This window comes from Curcuma longa, chromosome 21 (genome assembly GCF_044706935.1).
Source record: "Curcuma longa cultivar G26 ecotype Majalengka, Jawa Barat chromosome 21, ITB_CL_G26_1.1, whole genome shotgun sequence".
In the NCBI taxonomy this organism is placed as follows: domain Eukaryota; kingdom Viridiplantae; phylum Streptophyta; class Magnoliopsida; order Zingiberales; family Zingiberaceae; genus Curcuma; species Curcuma longa.
In genome coordinates, this window is record NC_133881.1 from 12,886,684 (window position 1) to 12,911,021 (window position 24,338).

At 34.1% G+C, this 24,338-nt stretch overlaps 3 protein-coding genes across 3 annotated transcripts; 2 read left to right on the forward strand and 1 right to left on the reverse strand.

The window, feature by feature from the left end:
- Positions 1–547: 547 nt before the first annotated feature.
- Positions 548–9,320, forward strand: LOC141814185 (ubiquitin-like protein ATG12). Its single transcript, XM_074702136.1, has 5 exons — positions 548–662; positions 760–818; positions 6,006–6,074; positions 6,164–6,226; positions 9,211–9,320. The coding sequence occupies exons 1-5, from the start codon at positions 629–631 to the stop codon at positions 9,268–9,270; spliced, it is 285 nt and encodes a 94-aa protein (XP_074558237.1). The 5' UTR covers positions 548–628; the 3' UTR covers positions 9,271–9,320.
- Positions 9,321–10,217: 897 nt separating this feature from the next.
- On the forward strand, positions 10,218–15,320 carry LOC141815621 (uncharacterized). Its single transcript, XM_074703571.1, has 8 exons — positions 10,218–10,415; positions 11,249–11,398; positions 11,509–11,643; positions 11,750–11,799; positions 12,925–12,991; positions 13,105–13,194; positions 14,921–15,011; positions 15,115–15,320. The coding sequence occupies exons 1-8, from the start codon at positions 10,218–10,220 to the stop codon at positions 15,318–15,320; spliced, it is 987 nt and encodes a 328-aa protein (XP_074559672.1).
- A 1,673-nt stretch (positions 15,321–16,993) lies between these two features.
- Positions 16,994–22,598, reverse strand: LOC141814181 (phosphatidylinositol/phosphatidylcholine transfer protein SFH12-like). Its single transcript, XM_074702134.1, has 14 exons — positions 22,553–22,598; positions 21,614–21,863; positions 21,338–21,437; positions 20,704–20,970; positions 20,362–20,439; positions 20,162–20,263; positions 20,041–20,090; positions 19,756–19,849; positions 19,513–19,608; positions 19,308–19,439; positions 18,580–18,685; positions 18,100–18,464; positions 17,395–17,472; positions 16,994–17,017 (listed from the first exon to the last, which is right to left on the reverse strand). The coding sequence occupies exons 1-14, from the start codon at positions 22,596–22,598 to the stop codon at positions 16,994–16,996; spliced, it is 1,788 nt and encodes a 595-aa protein (XP_074558235.1).
- Positions 22,599–24,338: the final 1,740 nt, after the last annotated feature.

Below are 24,338 nucleotides of genomic sequence, written 5' to 3' on the forward strand. Positions count from 1 at the left end.
AACGACTCTAAATGGTTGACTGATAGAAAGTTTATGAAGGATGAAGGGATGATCTTGTAGAGAACTCTCAAGCATCATGATTTTTTTGATCCTATCGTTAAAGTAAATAATAACCGTCTTCTAACATGTAATGATTCTTGCAGAATAATAACATCAAATTTTGCTTACTGTTGAATTGTTCACAACTTAGACAAAAAAACTTTGCACACTGTTGAATTGCAAAAAAAGGGACCAAAAAAATAGTCACTACATTTTTTAGATTGATCAATTACTCGACTTTAATTTTCTGGTCACTTTTACTTCAATGCCCGGCTAGCCGCCGCCGATGCTTTGAAGGCCGGCTGCCGAGGACTTTTGAAGCAAGGGTACTTTTGATATTTAAGGCATTGTTTAAAAAAGGTATTATAAAAAGCGAGGACTTTTTAAGCAATTGCCCATATTATTTCATAATTAGTTTAACGAGTCTAGGCGCATCCCTTCGTGCCGCTCTCGCCGCCGATTTCCGCTCGCATCGATCCTTTACTTTGTCAGCAGCTCTACCTTTTTTTCTTCCTTCCCCCTGGTTACAGTGATCTGAAGCCTGAAGTCCATCGATCTTTTTATCCCTCTGGTTTTCCGCTATCGGCATATGGCGGCTGATTCGCCCACGGCTGACCGGAAAGGTACGACGATACGCGAGGTCAAAGTGAACAAAATCCTTCCTTTCCTTGTCATTGATCTTTTGGTTTCTAATTCCTCTTCCTTCAAAATTGATTGCAGTGGTTGTTCACCTGAGGGCCACTGGCGACGCTCCTATTCTTAAACAAGCCAAGTTCAAGGTACCTCGTTTTGACCTTGTTGCTGTTCCTTTGTACGAGGTCATTGTTCCGAAAGCCTTGTCAATTGAAGGCCCAATCTAGAAAGCAAAGTTATAGTGTGCTAGTTCTGAGGATATATTATTTAGATCCTTGTTACTATCCAAAGCTCAATACAGATTGTTACTTTATTTGTGTTAGAATGCATCATTCCCTGCACAGGTTCCACATGCAGTTTACTTTTTTTTTTTTTAACATGAGGATCAGATTCCATCATTGATATATTGCATTTTAGCAGATACAAATTGTACAAAATTTATACTACTTGAAAATCTTTGAGTTCATTAACAAATAGCACTCCATGGTAATTTTACATGCATTGGGAAAATCAACTGGTCTGAAGTAGGTTTCAAGGTTCTAGAAAGCATCAAACTGACGTGTTATTGTCTATTTATTTATTTATTTATTTTGTGCTCGTTCTCCTTCATACACTAATTGTCCTTGATGTATGATAGAGGGCCTTGAAGACTTGGAAATTAACTCTTCTCCTAAAAGAGGTTCTAATATAGTATAGTTTGCTTCAGTACATCCTTTGGCAAGTTTGGACATGATACAGCAAGTTGAGTACATAAACTTGGTGCATGACAAAATATCATTATGTTTGACAACCATAAATGTGGCGGGCTGTCTTATAATAAAACATCAGTGAACGTCACCTTGTACTGTCACACTGAACCCTAGTGTATCCCGCGTAGTACATTTCAAGTTTAACTTTTGTGAAACATGTGCATGGTTATACCATCCAGCTGCATCCTACCCTTGCCAGGAAATTATTGCTCTGCTGAAATCAGATCATTTTTGCATATATATTTTTTAAATCATCAAGATTGGAATCAGCCGAATTGGATCAGGATACAGGATGCATGAGGATTGTTCTGATTTTGGCTGAAAAACAGATTCCAATCTACTTCTAACTAGCTGGCTTTATCAATAATAAACAGTACAAAATCATGACAAATTTGTCAAGAATCAGCACAGGACAGTCAATAATTGGATGATACTTCTAAGCATCAGGTTAATCCAATCAAGCTCTGCCATTCCCAAGTGCATGGAGCAAATCCAATGGGTAGAAGAGTAGAGAATAAGTGAGATGAGCAGAATGAAACCCTTTGCAGCCACCCTATAATTTTCATGTTCTGATGCTTACAATTGTGAATGATAAATTAACACACGAGGAAGAAGAATTGTGGGCATGTTTTGAATAGTAGGATAATATTTCACCTTTCTATTAATGGATTAGATTCTGATCAAAATCAAGAAAATAGATAAGCTATAATATTCAATTGGTAAGATGTAGTGCATGTTAGCCAAAATTGGTATATAACTGATAAAGACTTAATTAACCATTTAATTTGATTCAAATAGTCATAATGATATAACCCTGCTTATAAGGTCAGCCCCAAATGGCTTGACGATGATAAATATACAAGACAGAATAATATACAACAATTAAGACCATAAGTTAATTAATAAAATAAGAGACACATGTGTTAGCTAGAATTGAACTGGATTAGGCGTTGTATGCACTGAAGAAAAAATAATATGCATTACAAGTGCAGTTGGCCAACAAAATATAAATACATATTTCTTAAGATTTACATATTTATATATGCAGAAAATATTTAGAAAAATAATTCCAAATCACAAAGAGCATATTGAAAGTTTCATTTTGATGGTTGATTTGAAATTCCAATGAGAGAGAATTATTAATATTTTGGATCCATTAAGGAATCTGAAAGCAATCTTGACAAAAAGATCATTATTAGCAATAATTATTGTGTGCCCTTTAGGCTTAAGGAAGATTTAGTAAGACTTATGTATGACTGTTCATGTTCTATGACATAAATAAGATGCTAGACTATGGGAAAATATCATGTACTAAAAGAAAATAATGTATTAGAGATGGAAATGTTAACATCGATAAGGTTACCAGAAAAGATAAAATAAAATAAATGGCAGCAATTAGGTGCTTCCTATAGATGATAAAATGAGAGTAAACAGATTGAACTAATATGAGCATGTTATAATTAGACAAAATGAACTGATTAAGTGGATGGTATTAAGGGGCATAGGGAGATCAAATAAAATTCTAGGTAATGCAATTTTTACAGTTCTAGAGGGATATAACCTTATATAGAATTCAAAGGCAGGATGATATTCATGTAGCCAATTTTGAATAGTTGGGCAAAACATGACTTAGTGCAGATAGAGTATTTTTTTGCTAAATATGATTTCATAAACAAGAACTCAACTTAATATAGCTGAAGTCTATGTCCATATTGAAAAGGATAAATAGATATTGGACCAATATATCATACATACAATGAATTCTTCCTCTTGATTTTTAACTAGTGTAGTTCTTCTTTTATTGCGTCATACAACAAACAATTTTATTTTTCTTTCTGGCCCTTTATATCCTATTATAGTTTAAGCTTATTATTTTTCCATTTCCAACCCTATCAATCCAATATGATCAATACTAACTATCATATCTTGAATGAGATCTTTCCTTGCCCTAGCAGGTGATAATTTTGGCTAATTTAAAAATCCCAACATTTCGCAAGACCTCCCATTTATGTTCTTAATGTGAAAACCTTGTTACAGTTTGTGTTGACAAGTTAAAACACATTTCAAAGTTAAGTGTATTTTTTGTTCAAAATTTATGATACAACTTCGTAGCAAACAAATCACCAAAGGAAAACATACATATAGTAGACGAACAACAACAGAAGATTCATACAACATAAGTGCCACATGATACATCTCAAAGCATGACAGCAGAAAATTTAAGCGAATTACGACACAACTAATTAAATCCAAAATACCTTTGGAGTTGCTAGCATGCCCCCAAGGAATGATTTAGAACTTACCAACCAACTTCAAATCCTTTACTCAATTATTGACAAAGAAACGGGAGGCAAATAACAATGAGCCAGCATCAAAATGCACTGTGTGGGAATGCTAGTGTGCAACCACGTAAATCTAAACATTTTATTTAATTATTAAGTGCAAATAGAAATATAAGTTCATGTCACAACTAAGTTATATGCATTACAATATGATGATCAATTGTGTTAAAGGACACCACTACTACGATGATGCAAGAAACAATCATGAGCTAAACCATACATTTGGGTTTCAACATGCATTCACCTGTAATAGCACTCTATCCATGCTCAATATGAGTACAACCATACTAAATGACTTTGGGTCCAAAACTAACACTCAGATGAAGGTGCATAAGATTAGTATGGCTCACTTGAGGACACACCAATGACTTTTATGGTTTCAAGGTTTTATGAATGAGTATTGTAATTTGTTTAAACCTTCCAATGTGTTGCTTAGTAATGTATCTTATTTTGGTACTTATGTTGTATAAATCTTCCACTGCACTTTTACTGTATGTATGTTCTTCTATATTAATTTATTGCACATAAAGTTGTATTATAAATTGCAAGCAAAAAACAATAGGGTGATGTGTGTTCTTTGTTTGTGTTGTAATTTGAGGGAAAATTATTATGGTTGTGCCTAAATTGATTTGGGAGCTCACAAATGTAATGATGATCCCCTTTATTTTACTTAAAGTAACAATTAATCTGTATCCAATCTGCATTTGAATCTCCTACAACTTGGAGGCGACCATAGTAATGTTAAATAAGACTCAAAGCTGCCTTCCAGTGATACATAAAGCCTCAAAGAACTTGACTTATCATACTAACAACAAATGAGACATCAAGTATGATTACTATAATTTAATTTAGTTTAGTAACTAACCTATGGTGTTTGTATGGGTTAGACAATGTGAGGTGAATTACTGGTTGATCTAAACATTTCTGAGCATTTTGAACTGAAGAAAAGATGTTGAAATTACCAATTCATGCCCATCAGATTGCTTCAACCCATAAAGATTTTTCTTCAGTTTGTGTGCAAGATCACTCTCCTCTTGAGCAGGGCATTTCTTCTATGCATACCCATTTTTTTCAAGATCAACCCATAAAGAATGTTTTATATCCAGCTGGTAATCAACCACTAAAACATTACTGCTAAGTGAGGAAGAGTTGTACTGAAGCAATCTTAGCCAAAAGAGAAATTTATTTCAAAATACTCAACTCCATTCACTTGAGTGTATTCCTTGCCATCAATCAAGCAATACCTGTAGATTGTCTTCACAGTGAACAGCCACTTAGTTGCATCCAACAAGAAAGAGGATGATTAGCAGTAAATTGAGTCAACATCAGAGAAGATCATTATTGACCTGGTTCTTGTTACTGGTTTGTATCCCATGAAAGTGACTTTGAAGGTTGTGTTATGATAAGTGCTTGGAATTGTATCTTACACGTTGAAATTTAGACAAATGGATCCAGTAATCAGGACTCAGTCATATGATATTGATTTTGCATCCTCTTGATATTTACCTGTAACAAGTAGTTAATTTGATAGCTTATCATGTATGTAGATTCTAGATTTTATTATTATTTCTTGGATGTTTATATTTCCATGTGTATTAATTAGGTACTTTTAACATTTTGGCATTTGCGATACAAGTTTACACGTTTCTTCATCTAAGCTCATTCCAATTCCCAAATCAATTTATGTTCAGATGATGTCAATGAATGCTAAATTTAGTTGCCTCGAGGGCAAGTTGGATGGCATCAACTCACATAGGCAAACTGCAAGTAACGATACATTTACATTGTCTCATCTTCTTCACCATGCTTAGTTGGCAAATTATAATTGCAAGTTTTTATTTGCATACCATTTTATGTTATTCAAGGTCAATACAAAAACTTGATTTGCAGTTAGTAATCGTAGTACATAAGCAATGGTTGCCTAGAGTGGAGAAGTAGGGAATTGAATGATAGACAGTTGTTTTTAATCTTCAGGAAGGAACTCTGTTGAAAATGGGCGTGCCCAAGGAGAAGGAAATCTGTGTTGAGAATGGAAATGCCTAAGGAACTGAAATTAGACCAGGATTATGTATATTCTCATTCTAGTCTATTGTTGTTCAGAAACTTACTCTTGTTCAGCTGATTTAAATCTATTCTACTTTTATTTTTGTTTGAAATTTGTCAATGAGATTCAGAAAGGCAATAAATGATGGCAATTAGTAATTGTGTAAAAAATCTGAAGCAAATTACTTTCTGTTTGTAGATTTCCGGAAGTGACAAATTCTCAAAGGTCATTGAATTTCTGCGGCGCCAACTGCACCGTGATACTTTGGTATCATATCGTTACTCTCTTTTTCATATGCTTGGAAGTTTATAGTGTTGTTACATTGCCCTTTCTAAAGATTTCCTCATCTGTAACAGTTTGTATATATCAATAGTTCGTTCTCGCCAAACCCAGATGAATTGGTGATTGATCTCTATAATGTAAGCTTCTTTCTTTCTATCATATATGCTGGTGAATTAGTTATGCATTGGATTATCTCAGAACTTACAAATAAAGCCTTTCTTTCTGATTAGATGTTTGATGTCATTCTTTATATCCTGTTTATTCTTGAGTTGCTTGTGTTGTAGGTCCAACTCCTTGTCTCTTTATTACATGTGACTTTATAACAATAAACAATGCTGCAGGACTCTATATTAGAAATATGTTATATTGGGAAGTCATCTTGTTTATCACTTCAGAAAATAACATGTTGCACAACTAATTATTTCTAGGTACCTTTTTTATTTTTTTATTTTGTAATCAACAAAATTGGGTGTGGCCAAAGAGATATGTAAAGGTCTCCCATTCTTGTGAACATGATGCCAACTTTTGAAGATATGGGAAATGAATTTTTTTTCAACTTGTATTTGTTTGACAAAGAATTCATCCAAGCTTTTATCAATCCTTCAATGTCACAAACCAAACAAGAAGCACTTACAGAGGAAGAACTGTCAGTCTTCTCCTAGCAATGAGTACTGTAAAAACTGATTCTACTCAAAATTGATTTATCTCCATTTAGCAAACATTCTGTAAGAACAAGAAAAAGTGAAGGAAAAACGAATAGCCTATAAGAAATTATATATTTGTAAGAATGAAGAAAATTTAAAAAAATATACATTAGCTAAAAAAAAGGCTAAAAAAGCAGTAAATGAAGCTAAAAATACAACTTTTGAGCAGTTATATCGAAAATTGGATACAAAAGAAGGAGAAAAAGACATTTATAAAATAGCTAAAGTGAGAGAGAGGAAGACAAAAGATATTAGCCAAATAAGATGTATTAAAGATGAATGCAATAGGGTATTAGTAAATGATGGAGAAATAAAAGAGCGGTGGAAGAGGTATTTTCATCAACTTTTTAATGAAGGTGTAGGTGATCAACTTAACTTAGGTAAATTAAGCAGGTCAAATGAGTATAGAAATTTAAATTTTTACCGTAGAATTCAAATTTCAGAAGTAGAACAAGCTTTAAACGGAATGAAAAATGGAAAAGCCGTTGGACCAGATGATATCCCGATAGAGGTATGGAAGTGCTTAGGGAAACAAGGTATTGAATGACTTACAAAATTATTTAACATGATATTAAAAACAAAGAAAATGCCAGATCAATGGAGAGTAAGTACTCTAATTCCCTTATATAAGAATAAGGGGGACGTACAAAATTGTGCAAATTATAGGGGCATTAAATTAATGAGTCATACCATGAAACTTTGGGAAAGAGTAATAGAAAAACGATTAAGGAAAGAGACTATGGTCACCGAAAATCAATTTGGGTTTATGCCTGGTAGGTCGACAATAGAAGCTATACATCTTCTCAGGCAACTAATTGAAAAGTATCGGGAGCAAAAGCAAGATCTACATATGATATTTGTTGATTTAGAAAAAGCTTATGATAGAGTCCCAAGGGAAATTATATGGAGAATTCTAGAAAAGAGGGGTGTTAGCGTAGTATATATTGACCTAATTAAGGATATGTATGAGGAAGTAACGACTAGAGTGAAGACTTCAGGCGGATTAACTGAAGCATTCCCAATAAAGATAGGGTTACATCAAGGGTCAGCTCTAAGTCCTTATCTTTTTACACTAATCATGGATGAACTTACTGGACATATTCAAGATACCGTACCATGGTGCATGTTGTTTGCAGATGATATTGTATTGGTAGATGAGACACGTGAGGGAGTAAATGCTAAATTAGAATCTTGGCGAGAAACACTAGAAGAAAAAGGTTTTAGGCTTAGTAGAGTAAAGACAGAATATATGGAATTTAAGTTTAGCAATATTGAACGTAGTGAGACAAGTATTAAAATAGGAGATGATGAGTTGTCTGAAACTGAGAGTTTTAAATATTTAGGATCATTTTTGCAAGCCGATGGAGGGATTGAGAGAGATGTCTTACATAGAATACAAACAGGATGGTTGAAGTGGAGGAGAGCATCAGGTGTTTTATGTGATCGTAAAGTGCCTCTAAAACTTAAAGGAAAGTTCTATAAAACGGCAATTAGACCTGCCATGTTATATGGCGCTGAATGTTGGGCTATGACTCGAGCACATGAGCAAAAGATGAGAGTTGCGGAGATGAGGATGTTAAGATGGATGTGTGGACATACGAAGATGGACAGAATAAGAAATGAGAGCATTAGAGAGAAAGTTGGAGTTGCATCTATTGAGGGAAAACTTCGTGAGACACGTTTAAGGTGGTACGGACATGTACTTAGACGACCGATAAATGCTCCAGTTAGGCGGTGTGAAACTATAACAAATACGCATATCAAACGAGGGCGAGGTAGACCAAAAAAGACTTGGTTAGCAACAATAAAACAAGATAAAATTTATTTAAATATAAATGATGATATAATAGGAGATAGAGCTCAATGGCGTAAAAGGATCCATATAGCCGACCCCACTTAGTGGGATAAGGCTTGGTTGTTGTTGTTGTTGTTGTTGTTGTTAGCAAACATTCTGTAGTCATATATGTTTAATCGATTAGGCATGTAGGTAAACGATACAGGACTCTGCAATTAAAATGATCTTGATAATAGTTATCAGTAGTGATGTAACTTTATATAGCATTTAGTGACCGAACATGATCCAAATAGCTAATCACAAATTTATTGACATAGTTTTTTATTGAACGATTCAACTGTGCCAAATCTGACCTTAAGCTGGACTATTAGAAATCTGTTGGTATAGCAGAATTTAGGGCCACAAGAACTCGCTAAAGCAGCCTGTGCAGCTAGCAAGATGGTTATCTCTTTTTTCATTTCTGTTCTTTGGTAACATTTAAATAATAATAATAGTAGTAGTAGTAGTGGGTATTTTGTTGATATACTTGGGAGCAAGTGTATCAAGATTCTCCTTTCTTGTTAGCAGCCTGCTACGTTTGATCTAATGGATACACATTTCATGGTTGTTTTTGGGTTTGCAGAGCTTTGGATTCGACAGTAAACTGGTTGTTAACTACGCTTCTTCCATGGCATGGGGCTGACCAAGATCTACTGCTACGTGGATCGACAAGTTAAAAAAAAAACATTTCTCATTGTAAATTCTAATTAAGTCGAGTAAGTTTAGAAGGAATCAAATCATTCAAATGATTATTCAAATTTGATATTATTTATTTTTTATGAGATTGAATTTTATTCGTTCAGATATTATTAAATTTTTAATTTTTTATATTTTAAATGTGTTTAATTAATTATGATCCTATAAATTTATTTATTTATTTTAAAATCTTTTATTTATTTAAGATATTAATAAAAAGTTTATTCATGAATATAATTTTAAAATATTATTCATAATAGCTGAATATATATATATATATATGTATATATTTAAATTTAGTCGTTTAATTAATTTTATTAGAAAATAAACATAAATAAATTTTTATTAAATGGAAAAATTGATTAATTAAAATTTTTAATTATTAAAGATTACTCTTAGAGTTCATTTGGAATAGAGGTGAATAAAAATTTGATTAAATTGAATAAATTAATCAAATTTAAAATTTTAATTTAGTTATTTTTGAATTTTGATATTTTAAAAAAATTAATTAATTTGATTTGATTTTAATTTTGAAATTTTTTATTTGATTAAATTAAATTAATTAAAATTAAAAAAATAATTTTTAAAATTTTAATTAATTAATAAATTTTTTATAATATTTTAAAATTTTAATTATTTTGATTAATTTTATTAAAAATTAAATTAATTGATATTTTATATTTGATTTTTCCTTAAAAATTTGAATCGATTAAAAAAATTGGATTCTGATTTATTTGATTTTTATTTAAAAATTCGATTCGGAACAAATTAAAAAATTGGATTCGATTTGATTTTAATCGAGGCCTTTTTGGCAACAGCTCCCAACAATTCTGAGCGCAGGAAAATCACCGTCGTTTATTCAACGATCGAGGAGGGGATACAGGTCAGGCGAAGATGGGAGAGCGCAAGGTGTTGAACAAGTATTACCCGCCGGACTTCGACCCGGCCAAAATCCCTCGCCGGAAGCAACGCAAGAATCAGCAGATTAAAGTTCGGATGATGCTTCCGATGAGCATCCGCTGCAACACCTGCGGCACCTACATTTATAAGGGTACGAAGTTCAATTCACGAAAAGAGGACGTCATTGGAGAGGTGAGATGGTTTCTTTTCCTTTGTCTCTTCTCCGTTGCGTGGTTTCTGGACCTTTCTTCTTCACAAAGTGGTAACTTTGATTACATTAATAATCGAATGCACATGAGATTCTGAATAGTTGGTCCCTTAGCCTTAGTAGATATTCTGGTGTTGCTTGTCCTTCCTGGATCTGACTCGTGCTTTGTCCTTGAAATATTGGTTAATCTCTATTCGGATTCTAAATCATGAAAATTAGAAATGACTGTTGGGTTATTCATATTCTTAGATTTCCCTAACACGCCATGATTTTGACACCCCTGGACTTTGTCTTTCCATGTTGACTAAATTTTTCTCCCAGATGTAAGTTTTTAGTGCCTTTATTCAAACATAAAGTTTTATGGAATTACTCTATCTATTATGTTGGACCATGTACCCATATTGTGTTTGGAAAACAAGACGTGAAAATTAGAATTCAATTATCCAAAAAAATAGGAATTAAGATTTCCAATTACATGCGGCTGGTTATTTTTTTATGTTTGAGAATTTTCTACGAATCACTAGACTGATTTATAATATAATACTAAACATTCTTACAGTATCATTTCAAGCATAAGAAGTGAAATTCTGATTTCTCACTTAATTCCAAACATTAAATTTGGAAAAATGTCCTTCACGAGAGTACTTTCTTTCTGCAATTTTTCCTTACTCATTTTTTCAGTTGACAAATTTAACTTTGTTTATTAGCTTGCACCCTTCATTTTTCTTAAACACTATACGACACTATACGAGTTCAGGAACTTTTCTATTGTGAATTTGATTTTTGCAGTAAAGTTACCATCAATACATTTTTGCAGACATATTTGGGGATCCAAATATTTAGATTCTACTTCAAGTGCACAAAATGCTCAGCTGAGATAACATTCAAGACAGATCCTCAAAACTCTGACTACACTGTTGAATCCGGTGCTTCCCGTAATTTTGAGCCTTGGCGTGATGAGGATGAGGTAAGTGATTTTTCATACCTACAATACTTTTTTTTTGTTTTGACATTGCTTTGATTGATTAGTTTACACTGTATCCTGTTGTTCAAGAATGCATTTTATAATCTTACTAGGCTGTCGAGAAAGAGAAGAGAAAAAGAGCTGAAGAAGAAATGGGAGATGATATGAAGTCCTTGGAAAATCGAGCTTTAGATTCCAAACAAGATATGGACATTCTTGCCGCACTTGAAGAGATGAGGTCTATGAAGGTGTATTTAAAACTTGTTCTTCATTTACAACTTGCCGATGGTGTTTTTGTAGATTAGCTTTTTCAGGAAGCAAATGTCCTAAGCAGTGTTCTTTCTCTTTTTGCAGTCTAGGCATGCAACTGTGAGTGTTGATTTGATGTTAGAAACCTTAAAACAGTCAGCCTATGAATAGGTAATATTTGTCTGATTCCTATTGCTTTCATTTTTCTTTAATTTGCTTCATAAAAAACATGTGTATTCATTTGTGGTGATATAATGTATCTTTGGTGTAAAATTTGATCTGTACGTGGTGCATGTTTGATCATTACTTTAAAGACATTTTGTTTACCTCCCTTAAGTCTCATCACAATTAACAATGTTTTGCAAACCCAGATTCAATGAATGGACATTTTATAGCAACATTACAGCTTTCAAATTTTTAGCGTGTTTTGTTTTCTTTCTAAGGATGATGTGCTATCCTTCCAATCTCCTTTATTCGAATTGAGATTCTACCAAAGACAATGGAGAGGTTCATAGGATTAAACTGTAGGATGAGAACATAGGATTTTAAGGTTCTGTAAATTAACAAAATAGTTTCTTAAAAAGTATATTTGGCACTTATAACTTATTATGCTAATTTTCTACTATTTATGGTTTGCCATATGTATTAATTTTTTACCACTATCATAGGAACATTTCAAGCTTTACGTCATTATAATATTTATTTGGTGGGTGTATGAATTATAAAATATAATTTTAACATGTTACAATAAGAATGACAAGTTAAAGGAGTTCTTCTATATGCAATGTAAGAAGAGCTTCATAGAAATAGAAATAGAAATGTTCTTACATAGTATGTTAAAAGATGATATCGGTTCTATCAATATGTTCTGTTAGTTTAGTATTTAATATGTAGTATAAAAATAATTTCATATAAATACAATTTTTCTTAGAGGGTATGATAGGACAAAGATGATGCCCATTTTTTAAAAATATATTCTGTTCATCTAATTCTAAAAATTGATGTCCTACCTAGAAATGGTGAGTGACCTTTTAAAGGTTACAATTTGAACGTATTTGCTATTTAGCAGCGTTATGCTTTTATGTACAGATCTGCTGAAGTCCCTTAATATTTATTTTGTAATTTCTATTAGTATATCTTTCTTGAAAATTTTGATATCGTCTAGTGTTTATTAGTATAAAAAATTGTAGTTATTGGCTACTATACTATGGTTTTGAATCTCATCCGCAATTTCTTTCTTTACTTTTTTTTTCTATAAATGACCATCTTCTCCACAACAGGACAGAAAAAAAAATGGAAGAGCTAGATGAAGCTGATGAAGCACTTATTAAATCCATAACTTTCCATGTAAGAATCCAAGAACTCTTTCTATTTCTTTATTGCATTTGTGGTCACTATATGCTTTCTTTTTCTAGGTTATAATTTTTTTTTTAAATTTTGATGACAAATTGCTGCTTCAGGGTTCAAAAGATTTTGTTCGAAGAATAGAAGATGATGATGATATCGAGGAGCTAGGCCAGTCATCTTCTAGTCTAAGCGGCAATTTAAAGGTATTTCATTATTATCTTTATCACTTGATGTTCTCTTTGTGCTATTAATGAATGGTTCCAGCAAACTGTTGCAATAAGTTTGTGCCTAAACCCTAAAACCCTAAAATTATAAAACCCTGAACTGTAAAACCCTAAATCTGAAAACTCCAAACCCTAGCCTCTTTCTTGGGTTCCATACCTTGGGCCTTTATGTTCATAATGATGTCATGCTTGCTTTTGGTACTCTAGTAAAACAAATCTTGATCGAACCCATGTTTGCCAAAAGGATACAATCCGCTCATGGAACGACTTCATATGCATTCGATGTACTCTTATCTTCAATGAATGGTCCAACATTCAATGCAAGCCAAAGCATATGGTTACTTGTATTCTTTTAAGGGATGGGAGATCTACAAACTATTTTGTGCCAATCTCCTTGTTCGGACTGGAGTCTTGGCTTAGGAAAACTTATAAGTGTGTCACAAACCTAAATACATATAGCTGCACTATGAGATGATAATGCTTCTTTTGCATTATCCTCTTGAACAACTACTGACTTCTAAGATACTTATTAGTACCCTAGTAGAGTTTTGGTGTGTGGTCAAATATGTTTGAAATTAGTTATGTATTATGTTTGATGCGTGTGTCTAAGTGTACAGGGACTTAGGATAATACACGTACTTCAGATGATGAACCTTGGCAAAAGACACAAGCAAGCGAGAAAAATAACACGGGAAAGGAATTGACGGGCTCAATGCATCCGAAGTGCGAGGAGCTGCGGAAGAATACTCTGACGGAGCGAGAAGGACACACAGGAGTGAGCCGGAATGGCTCGGTACATCCAAGGGACAAGAAGCTTGAAGATTGCATAAAGCGACCAAGGCAAAACGAAGGAGAAAAATGGTCCAGGCACCTGGAATTGTTCCAGGCGCTCGGATCCTTCCGAGCGCTCGGATACCCAGTCCAGGACAGCGTAATTGTTACCAAAGCGGATCAGGATGGAGTTCACATCAACAAAATCCAAGCGCCCCGATCATTTCCAAACGCCCGAATTGTAAGGAGTCATCCAAAGCCATTAGTGGACCATTGTCAGAGTGGATTGGGTTCAACGAATCCGAGCGTCTAGAAGTGTCACATCAACACAATGGCCAGATCGAGGTGAATGTTATAAATAGACTGAAACTCGAAGAAGAATCAAGACACTCTCAATTTTCATTCTCGTTTAGTTTGTTTTTATAGTTTTACGCTCAACCGTTGTACAAGGTCTCTCCACCTCTGGATCGTTTCCGACGAGGAGATTTTAGTGAAGCTTTCATAGTTCTTGGACTAACAATCCAAGAGTTATAACCAAGTAAATTCGTGCCTGGTATTTTTTATATTATATTTGTATTTTTTTTATTAGTGTGTGTTCTTGTTAAAACGTTAGCAAGCGAAATCGAACTTTTGATTTGCAGATCGTTATTCATCCCTCCCCTCTAACGGTCCAAACTGCTTCCGCTGCACCAACATTTCTTAGATATACTTGTTTTGTAAATAATTTACTTAAAACTGTGATTATGAACTAATAAGGCAGGTCTTATATGGTGGGTTTGACAGTTTGAACTTCGCCCTATTATGCTTTTATATGATATATTCTAAGTGATTGATTTTTTCGTGTTGCTGGATGGCTAGTTAGAGCCAGATCACATCTGTTTGTAGTGTTTTATGATTTTTGTTTTTGATCGATGCTGAGTTCATACTCATGCAGAGGAAATTTGCTGCAGAGCCTTTGGTGAAGGTGGAAGAAGCAACAGACTATTTAACCAAAACTACCGGCACAGATTATGCTAAAGATGGAGGTATCTTAACTACTAAAATTTAAACTTTCATACTAGAAGTTTATGGATTCTTCTCAAGTTTATTGTTATATTTACAGGCTCTGGTTATTTGCCTGTGTTACAGGAAAACTTAGAGCATCTATGAAACCGAAGTTCATCGTCAAACCACGATCGGTGTTGCAGGTCGGTAAGAAGCCCCATATTACAAATAAAGATTCAGACCCATCACATGACAAAGGAGATGGTAAAAAGCATGATATCAAGGAGGCCCAGTCAGTAAATGGACTTCAATCCCTCTTTCAGAACTATGACAGGGATGACAGTGACTAGGGGTTGCGTTTAACAGAACTTTGTTTATTCTTTCCCCATTCTAATCCGTTTCTTGGTCAATGCTTCTACCGAGATAATCGAAGATGAAATGGAGTTGTGGGGCTTGGCGATTGTACGTTTGTGTTCATGGAAGAAAGAGAAACTTGGATGAAGGCTAAAAGGATTAATGTTAGAGGGATTAATGGACATGCGGAGAAAAATAAGGGTCAAAAGCGCATGAGACAGAGGTTATGGAGATAAGAATGTGATCCAAGTCCTCAATGGAATTGACGGAATCAAGCTCAACTAAATTATAGTCTAAACTTGAGCTCTATCCAAGTTGGAGTTGCCGTTAATGTATGTTCTCATCTTTTAGATTTTGATTATTATTTATGCTTTCGCCAATTTGGATGCTAATTGTTTGTATTTTCTGTTGTACTAATCAAACTATCTTGGTTTTATTCACAGCTAGATTCTTCATTTCATGAAATTCAATTATGATCAGTTTGGCTCACTCATGCATAAATTACAGGATCAATATTAGCAAGGACATTTTCTTGAAGTTTTAGGACCAAAAAATGAAGCCATAAAAAAAGAGAGGCAGATGAAAAAAAAAAACAGTTGAGCTCTCTACAATTGCAATGATATTGTGTGTTTATCATGCTATTATTTCATTAAAGTGAAATTATGGTATTAATGATTAAGTGATAAAATGATGGTTTTTCTAGACTCCACCTATTAAGATTTACTAAAACAGGTAGCGGTTTTTCGTTTAAGTTGACTCGACCAAAAGTTTAATTAAATTTGAATCACTTAAACTAATATTGGGTCTGCTAAGAACATTATGATTCAAAGATATCAATCTTTTGATGTTCAACAAAATGAAAGGTGTATAATTTGAGAGTATGTTCCAATATTATTTCAACAAAAAGGTGTAATCTGTCACCCCAACAGTTCTATACGGTCAGTCTCACGATCATCTGTAAAAAAGTAAATCAAAAAATTACAGTTGATCACGATGGAGAGCATTGCCTTCCAATATCATAATTATATTGTGCATGACAATACCTATTTTGTTTTAGATATAATAATGTATATCAAGCTTTAACCTTTACAATGATATCAGTATTTGTTGGGTATATTTTTAAAGCTCACGAGAGAATAGCTTGACCTTGTGTTGTTATGTTTGCTAAAACATGTCTTGTATTTTTCCCATTTTAATTTGATTTGTGAATATGAACTCACACAAATATGCAGTCATATTCAAGGTCCTCCATTATAAGAAGTCCATAAGATATCTAATTCTGATTGTCCATATGCAGTCATATTTTGTCAATTCAAGATCTTGATGAACAAAATGAGAGTAAATTTTCATGGGACTTAGATAATGACTTTTCAAAAAGAATCAAATAGTGTCACTGAACTCAGACTTTGAATCAGTCTTACAAACAATCAATAGTGCCTTATTGAAAATAGAAGCAAATAGTGCCTTTGTTTAGTTTACAAGTATTCACATTGCAACAATCAATATTCATTCGGAACGATATGAAACAAAAAAGGTCATGATTTAGATACGGAACTCAGACTTTGAATCAGTCTTATAAACACAACACTCAAATTACACTGGATTGTTTAAGCTGACAATATTTCCGGACTTGCGCTTTGTTTCAGTGAGATCTGAATTTTTCTCTTCCTCACTTGCCCCAGCAAAATGGATTCTGCAAATGAATGAAACAGAAGGAAATGATCAAGAGAGGAAGATAAAGAGAGCGATGCTTTCTAGAGTAGCTACACAAACCTGACTTTGTCCTTGAATAAAACAAGGATTAGCTACACAATCCTTTTGCATACACAAGTTCTCAGAAGACTAGAGAGATTCTAAAATTAGAATTTTTACCAATATGTTACATATTCTTAATTGTCATCTCAATTCATGTTAAAGTGCCATCTTCTTTTTGTTTGTTTTCCCTTTGGATTCAGAAGCTTTGGTGTTCAAGGGTTTGTTATTTCTTTGTTTCTAACATACTAACTGAAATAGAAACACCTCATTGTCCTTAAGAGAAGAAAAAAAAAAAACACAGCTGAGGAAACTTACCAACATCTTCTTCCTCTTCTTTCTCTTCTCGACATAAGCAAGAAGCTCCTTCTGTTTCTCTAGAGCATCCTCGAGAGCCTGGAAACACCATAACCTAGAAGCCTTAGATAATTGCATTGTCACTTTATTCTAAGTGAGAGCCATTATTAAACATAAAAATAAGTAGAGAACGCAGCCTTGAATCAACAAGGACTATACAAATACAAGGAACTTGTAAAATGTTTAGATCATTCATCTACAAGAAATGGCAAACATCTTATAGCAAAAGCTTGGAAAAGAGTTCCATTTCTTCAACACAATACCTGCTTGAATGTAAAAAGTTCGACCTCTCTAGGTTCAAGTGCCATTTGTCTATACAAAAGTCTACCACGTCCAAGCAGCAAGATAATTATTCTCTGCTATATTCATAATGCAAATCTGACCAAATCTAGTTACTAGAAGAAAAACAGTAAATATATGTGTGAAATTCTGAAAGTAAATGCTGTTTTTAAGTATTGAACAGATAGAAATAAATGATTTTAAGCATGCTATATGGTAAATGAATGTCATGAAACATTTTTTGAATGATAGGGCATTGAGAGCATGTTTCTCAGCATTTAAGAAGATCCTACATCGAATGTGCATCATCAAACATATCATAGGTTGAATATTTGTGTTGAACAGTTTGTTTAGAAAAATTATTTTAACACTTTTTCAAGCCGATACCTTCTTTGTTGCAGCAAGCTCTGCCTCCAAAACATCCACACGCTTGACAGCAGCATTTAGCATCTCTTCCTTCTCAGGTGGCATCTCAGTGGGCTTATTGATGAGAACAGTTACCTTCTCTTCGAGGTCATCCAGGCGTTTCAATACGCATGAGTATTCAATTGCTGAGACAGTCGGTGCTGGCAGCTGCCTCTGGTGCATTTTGCTAGAACAGGAGTCAATGTCTGCATTAACAATCTTCCTTGTTATATTCCGACCAACACGGACCATGGTGAAAACCCCCATGACAATAGCCATGGCCCCGGAAAGAATCCCATTACTAAATCCATCAGGACCTTTGTAAATTTCAGAGACAGCATATGAACCTGTAATTCAAGTGGATTATAAGAAAAATAAAGTCCATAAATGTGAGTAAGAATTCTGAAGTAATAGTAATGTGAAAGCTTAAAGATTTAATCATGCATCAAGTACAATATGGACCTTTAGGGACGTCAAACTTTTTGTTCCAGTTAGCATCCACAGCCTTGTCCACAATTGGAACAAAACCACCATATGAACAAGGTGCAGGGAAATTTTCACGAGTAATCTGTACATGCAAATCCTTATGGTTAAATGTTAGTGCAGCAAATTTTCAATTATCATGAAATAGAGTCATGTAGAACTACAATAGGCTTTATTTGTATTCTATGGTTTCTTATATTCTCAAATATAGAGGTCCTTTGATCTTGTTATCTTCAAGAAGAAAAAGTGAACCATTGATATAAGCTAAACCTCAGGATTGTAGCAACTAGTACTTGAATATTTGACGTAATCAAACATCATGATTTGGATTAAGGATAGAAATAGGGTATAGTTAAAACAAGTTTTCAATTTTTTTCTCAAGAGCTCCAAGGCCGCTGAAGAAGGATATAGTAACATTGTAAGACATTTCTGTAAATCAATGAAAAAACTAAGGAAGAATACCTTGCTCTACAATACAAAATGAAATATGCCTGTAAATGAAAAATATTGCATGAAAGTTTCATATCATTATTCTCTGAAATGCAAACAGAAAAAATAAACACATTGTCTCTTCTCCATGTAGAGTAATAAAGAGAATGACGACGCTCTGTCAAGGCATACTTGCTGCTAAACAGGAAAATCAGCAAGCTAGATTACAAGAAAAGACTAAATAGGGTTTGCAAGGGTAATGGTTTACTAGAAATTACCTGCCATTTGGAACTGTCTACTTCCCGTATAGGTGACATGTGTGGGTGCTCAATAGTACTCCTTGGGGGACTTGGAGAAATAGAACACTTATCCACTGTTAAGTGAGCTTTGGGATAGAAGGAATCTTGCTTCTTCATTGAACAGGAATTACTTCAGTATCACAAAATTCCAAGGGAGAAGTACAAAATATGATATCATCATCACCTTAGGATAGACTACTTCTTCTTCAGAAATGGTTTTTTCCTCAGCTCCAGATGTAAGATGCTGCAATTCACAACTTCCAGCGCCATTTTGAACAATCTACTGTGTCAATATATCAAAGAATGTTGATGCTTAAAATATGATAAGGTTCTCTTTTGGAACTTTTTGATGCAATGTATAATGCAAGAGACCACAAACAAGGAATTAGAGTATGAACCAAAAGCAAAAATGAATGGAAACAACCACCTTCAAGATTTCAGTATCCTTCCATGGGCCTTTATCTGATCGAAGGCATCCACCTTCACAATTGCAAGTACCACCAAGGAACTCCGGCAATTCACTTGTGAATTAACCCACAAATTAGGAATTAAATAAAATCAATGATTACGAACCAATATTTCTTCTTATCGTATTTTTGAAACAAAAGAAATTTTAATTGCTTGAAAAAAATCCAGAACTATATTTTGCTTTATGTCAATTGGCATTTGTCCCAGCTTTGAAAATTTTCAACCTCTAGCCATAAGAAGATACCTGGCATCAATTACTTCTAGCAATTTACTCTGGTACTTGTTGCCTAAAACCTGCAAAAAAAAAAAATTTAGATGCAAAATTCTTTTGTTGTACACATTCCATGTAGAAGCAAAATTCTTACATGGATCTTGGCAGTGGTTTTAGGATCAAGGAAGGACTTTATAGTACTCCAAAGCAGTCTGAATCCCTGCCCTGCATTGACGATAAACATGCGGCACAAGGTCTGAAAAAAGACAAACAGTTACAGTGATTGGACATTTAAGATTCTAAATATAGTAAAATAATTGATAAGGATTTATGTCTCTCGAATAATTAAGATACCTCAGGATAATTGTCACCATCAATTTTTTGAAGGCATCCTATTAGTTCTCTTGCAACCTTACTGAATTGTTTAACACCCTACATTTAAATTTGTCACGTAAATTAGAACCAAATAGAGATATCTGAGACATGAAAGGAATAAAAATGAAACGTCTAAGTCAAATCTGAATTCTTCTAGAACAAGTAGGAGATATACTGGACTTATAAAGCTCAAAACATCTCATCTATAGCATAATCCTTTGCAGCATCTAGAGATGCTTTCATTTTGTTTCTAAATCATGCTTGACAAAGGATGAAAACAGTGATATATTTCAAAAGTAGTTAAAGTCATCTCAAGCATACCACTCCCTGAACATCAATGATGGTAGTGCTCTGGTCAATGTGTTGTTTTGCCGCAATTGAACAAGCTGGAAACTTGACAGCAAAAGTCCTCTCAAACTCTTTTACATGGTATTTAACATATCGATCCATGGTTGTGACTTGCATCAGCTTGTTGGGATCAACTTGACCCAACCTTTCGATATAGACAGGTCTGCCATCCTTATCTACCCCATGATGGCCTTGTGGATAGTATTCTAGAACTTGATCAAGTTCCTTGAATTCAAAATCCTGTTGTACAATGGAAAGACGAAGAGGAATGTGTTATTCTGAAATACCACTAACAATAAATATGTTGCAAATAATTATAAATATAAAGAATCTGATAACAATTGAAAATTGATTAATTGCCACACTAAAAGTAAGATGAGCATACTTGATTATGAAATGGACTTTGGAGGAAGTTTCTTTATACTAGAACTTATAATTATTCTCCGCAAGCCACACCACTTAGAAATGTGCTACACTATGTTGCACATGTTCCATCATATGTTTTAAAGTAGGCAGAAAGGAGTCCAGGAAAAGAGAGAATTTATGAACTAAAAAACATGTTTTTTGCATGAATAATAAACATACCCCAAGGAGAAAGATATATTACCTCTAAAATTGTGTCAGCTCCAAATTCCTTCCTCCACTTAAGCATATCTGCCCACATTTGCTTTGTTTTCTCAATGTCAAATTTTCTGGCCTTGAGAAATCTGAATCACATAAAATTTGCATTACTAAGGAAGAATGAAATAAAAGAAGCTAGATGGGTTGGCAATCTAAGTTATTGATTTTTTCATCCAACTTCAAGTAATCGTGAAAGAAACAATTCAGTGCTTAATTCTCAGGAAAGAATTCATTTAAAAAAAACATCAAGCAAGTGAAAAACCTGAGCATCATATGATAATCATCATGCTTAGAAGGCAGCATCTCTTCCAAAATTAGAATCTGACGGAAGGCATCAACGGCCTTCATTTCCTCAGCATCACGCACATCCTCAATGGAGACAGACATGACCTTGCTACTTCTCCTGCCCCTTTTTGTCAAAGAATTCCTGAACTTTGAGGATGCATTGTATGCCTTCTTCTTTAGTGATTCAATCTTGGTTTTCCTTTCATCCTCAGAGATTGTATCAAGACCTGAAAATAGATATCAGCATTCAATAAGTCTTTCAGTAAAGAACCCCTTTAGAGCCTCAGACTTCAAATGCATGTGTGTCTGTGTATTGTGTAGTATATTTTCTAAACTGAGGAATCATAGCCTAGGCCACAATCATCATTTCAAAGACACAGTATGATATGTAATGCATTCATATAGTTGTTTTTCAGCTGCCTATTTCAAACACTTTTTTGTGTCATCTACAATCTTGAAATGTGTAAGTCATTAACAGAAGGCATCAAGATTCATGATGTGATGTGAGATTTCAGAATCAAGCGTTTCTTATGTTTCTAAACTATGTATTTACCCTAGGGTCATATAAATACTTACAGGAAGACCCACATTGTTGAGCTATTTAAAATCCGTTAGACTAACCTTAAACTAAAATTCAGTACAGATTGGGGTTCACCACAGGTCTTGCTATTGTTATCACAACTTCCATATTCTCATGATAGAAATCAAACTGCTATTCAAGAACAAGAAGATTCTTTTTATCAATGAAATAAAAATGATATTGTGGGTAAGCGAAATGAATGTCACAGGTAAATTCAATGGCACTTGGTTACATCCTGAACTGCTGTAATACTTTTGTTGATGATAGCAAATAAAATTGGATGAGGAACATATGCAAACAGATGTAACGACACGCCAAATCTTGTCATCTACATACCATGTTTGTGGAACTGGTTAAGTTGTCCAGACATGACTTCACACATTTTTGGTGCTCGCAAGTTCAACCTGGTTAAAGATAACAAAAGGCAAAGGGGTTATGCAAAGGACACCTCCAAGCACCTGAAGTGTGCAATTTTATCAGTAATTAAACAACAACAACAACAATTTCTGAGGGATGGAGGTATTATATAGATGCACGTTTCATCACACGGGAGCAAAGGTATAAAAAGCTGATGCACAGAAGGAAAGATGAATCTTTCTATTAATCGCAAGATATAACTATGAGCCACCCATGTTGAAACAAGAACTCAAATCGAATGCAAGCTGTAACACCAACGGAAAATGTCCAGACTCAAACAATAATAAATGGATCCCCCCAAGTGTAAGACAAAGCCGCAAAACTAATCAACTTGTACATGAAGGAAATATAACCGATTGTTGGTATAGCTTAAAAAATCTAGATTCGCCTCGCTCGACATGAATAAAGTCAAATGCATTGCAGAATACCTTCACAATGTTCACCAGAAACAGAAAGGAAGCATTTTTCTTCCCAAAAACTCACAATCGCGGAATGGAGAAGAGATAAAAGGTGAGAAAAGACATTACCTGGGAATGGGCGAGAAATCTGTCAGTTACAGAAGAGAAAAAAGGCGATTGGGGGATCGAGCAGCATAAAAAGACCTCGCTGAGGAGGAGAGAGTTACACGAAGGCAACGACGCGATCGCAAGCTGTAGGAGACAGAGAAAATCTCTCCTTTTTTTATCAATGGATGGCGTTGACGAGGTCCCTGTCTTCAGCCGTGTGTCGTTGGCAAATGGCAACAGAAGAGCCGAAATGCATGCCACTCCCTTCTTTGGAAACGCTTTTTAAAAGCTTCCCGAGAGTCAACCTACCTAACTGCTATACCTGTCAAATTATATATATATATATATATATATATATATAGAATAATCTCGGCTGTTGTTAATATTTATGAATAATTTATTTATTAATTTACATAAAATTTAATTTTAAAATATTATATATATATATATATATATATATATATATATATATATATATATATTTATGAACGGATTCTTTTTAGCGTCCTTTTCAAATTTAATATTTTTTTTAAATAGACAAACGAACGTGAATAAGTATTTTAGAGGAGAAAAAAAATTAGGATTATCTATTTCTATCCTTTTGAATTTTATCCTCGAAAAAATTTACGATGAGGATCAACGTCAATATCGATGTCGTAAAATGCGAGTGATTAATTAGACACTGAACGATAATGACACGTGTTGAATGAGGAGCAACGACACAAAGACGAGACATCTAAATACATAAGTTAATTTAAAAATTAATATTTTATAATAGTGATAAAATTAAAATAAAATATTTTTTAATTTTCTTTTTCTTTCCTTACACTCTAAATCATAGTTTAAAAAATTTTAACAATTCATGAGTATAAAAAGGTAAAATTTATCCTTTTCTTTCCTTCTCTTCTTAACTCACTCCATCCTAAATATACAACGATACCCGCCGGACCGCCGGTGAGTTGCGGTTCCAACGGGTCCGGTCCGGCGGCAATCGGTGGTCGGACGGCAATGAACGGACGCCGGGAAGCGGCGAAGGTCCGAGGAGAAATACTGTGTAATCGCGATTTTTGGACGGTGTGGGTTGATTGCGATCGGGCGTGGGTCGGGTGTCGCGCACGGGAGTCGGGATTTTTCGTCGCGCAGTATATCATTTCTATATATATAACTAGAGAAATGATATCCTGCGCGACAAAAATCCC

Coding starts and splice junctions, on each gene's coding strand:
- LOC141814185 (XM_074702136.1), top strand. CDS start 629: ATGGCGGCTGATTCGCCCACGGCTGACCGGAAAG. Junction 663..759: donor GCCCACGGCTGACCGGAAAG/GTACGACGATAC, acceptor AATTGATTGCAG/TGGTTGTTCACCTGAGGGCC. Junction 819..6,005: donor TTAAACAAGCCAAGTTCAAG/GTACCTCGTTTT, acceptor TTCTGTTTGTAG/ATTTCCGGAAGTGACAAATT.
- LOC141815621 (XM_074703571.1), top strand. CDS start 10,218: ATGGGAGAGCGCAAGGTGTTGAACAAGTATTACCCGCCGGACTTCGAC. Junction 11,399..11,508: donor CTTGGCGTGATGAGGATGAG/GTAAGTGATTTT, acceptor TAATCTTACTAG/GCTGTCGAGAAAGAGAAGAG. Junction 11,644..11,749: donor AAGAGATGAGGTCTATGAAG/GTGTATTTAAAA, acceptor CTCTTTTTGCAG/TCTAGGCATGCAACTGTGAG.
- LOC141814181 (XM_074702134.1), bottom strand. CDS start 22,598: ATGTGTGAAGTCATGTCTGGACAACTTAACCAGTTCCACAAACATG. Junction 21,864..22,552: donor TAACCAGTTCCACAAACATG/GTATGTAGATGA, acceptor ATCTATTTTCAG/GTCTTGATACAATCTCTGAG. Junction 21,438..21,613: donor GATTATCATATGATGCTCAG/GTTTTTCACTTG, acceptor TATGTGATTCAG/ATTTCTCAAGGCCAGAAAAT.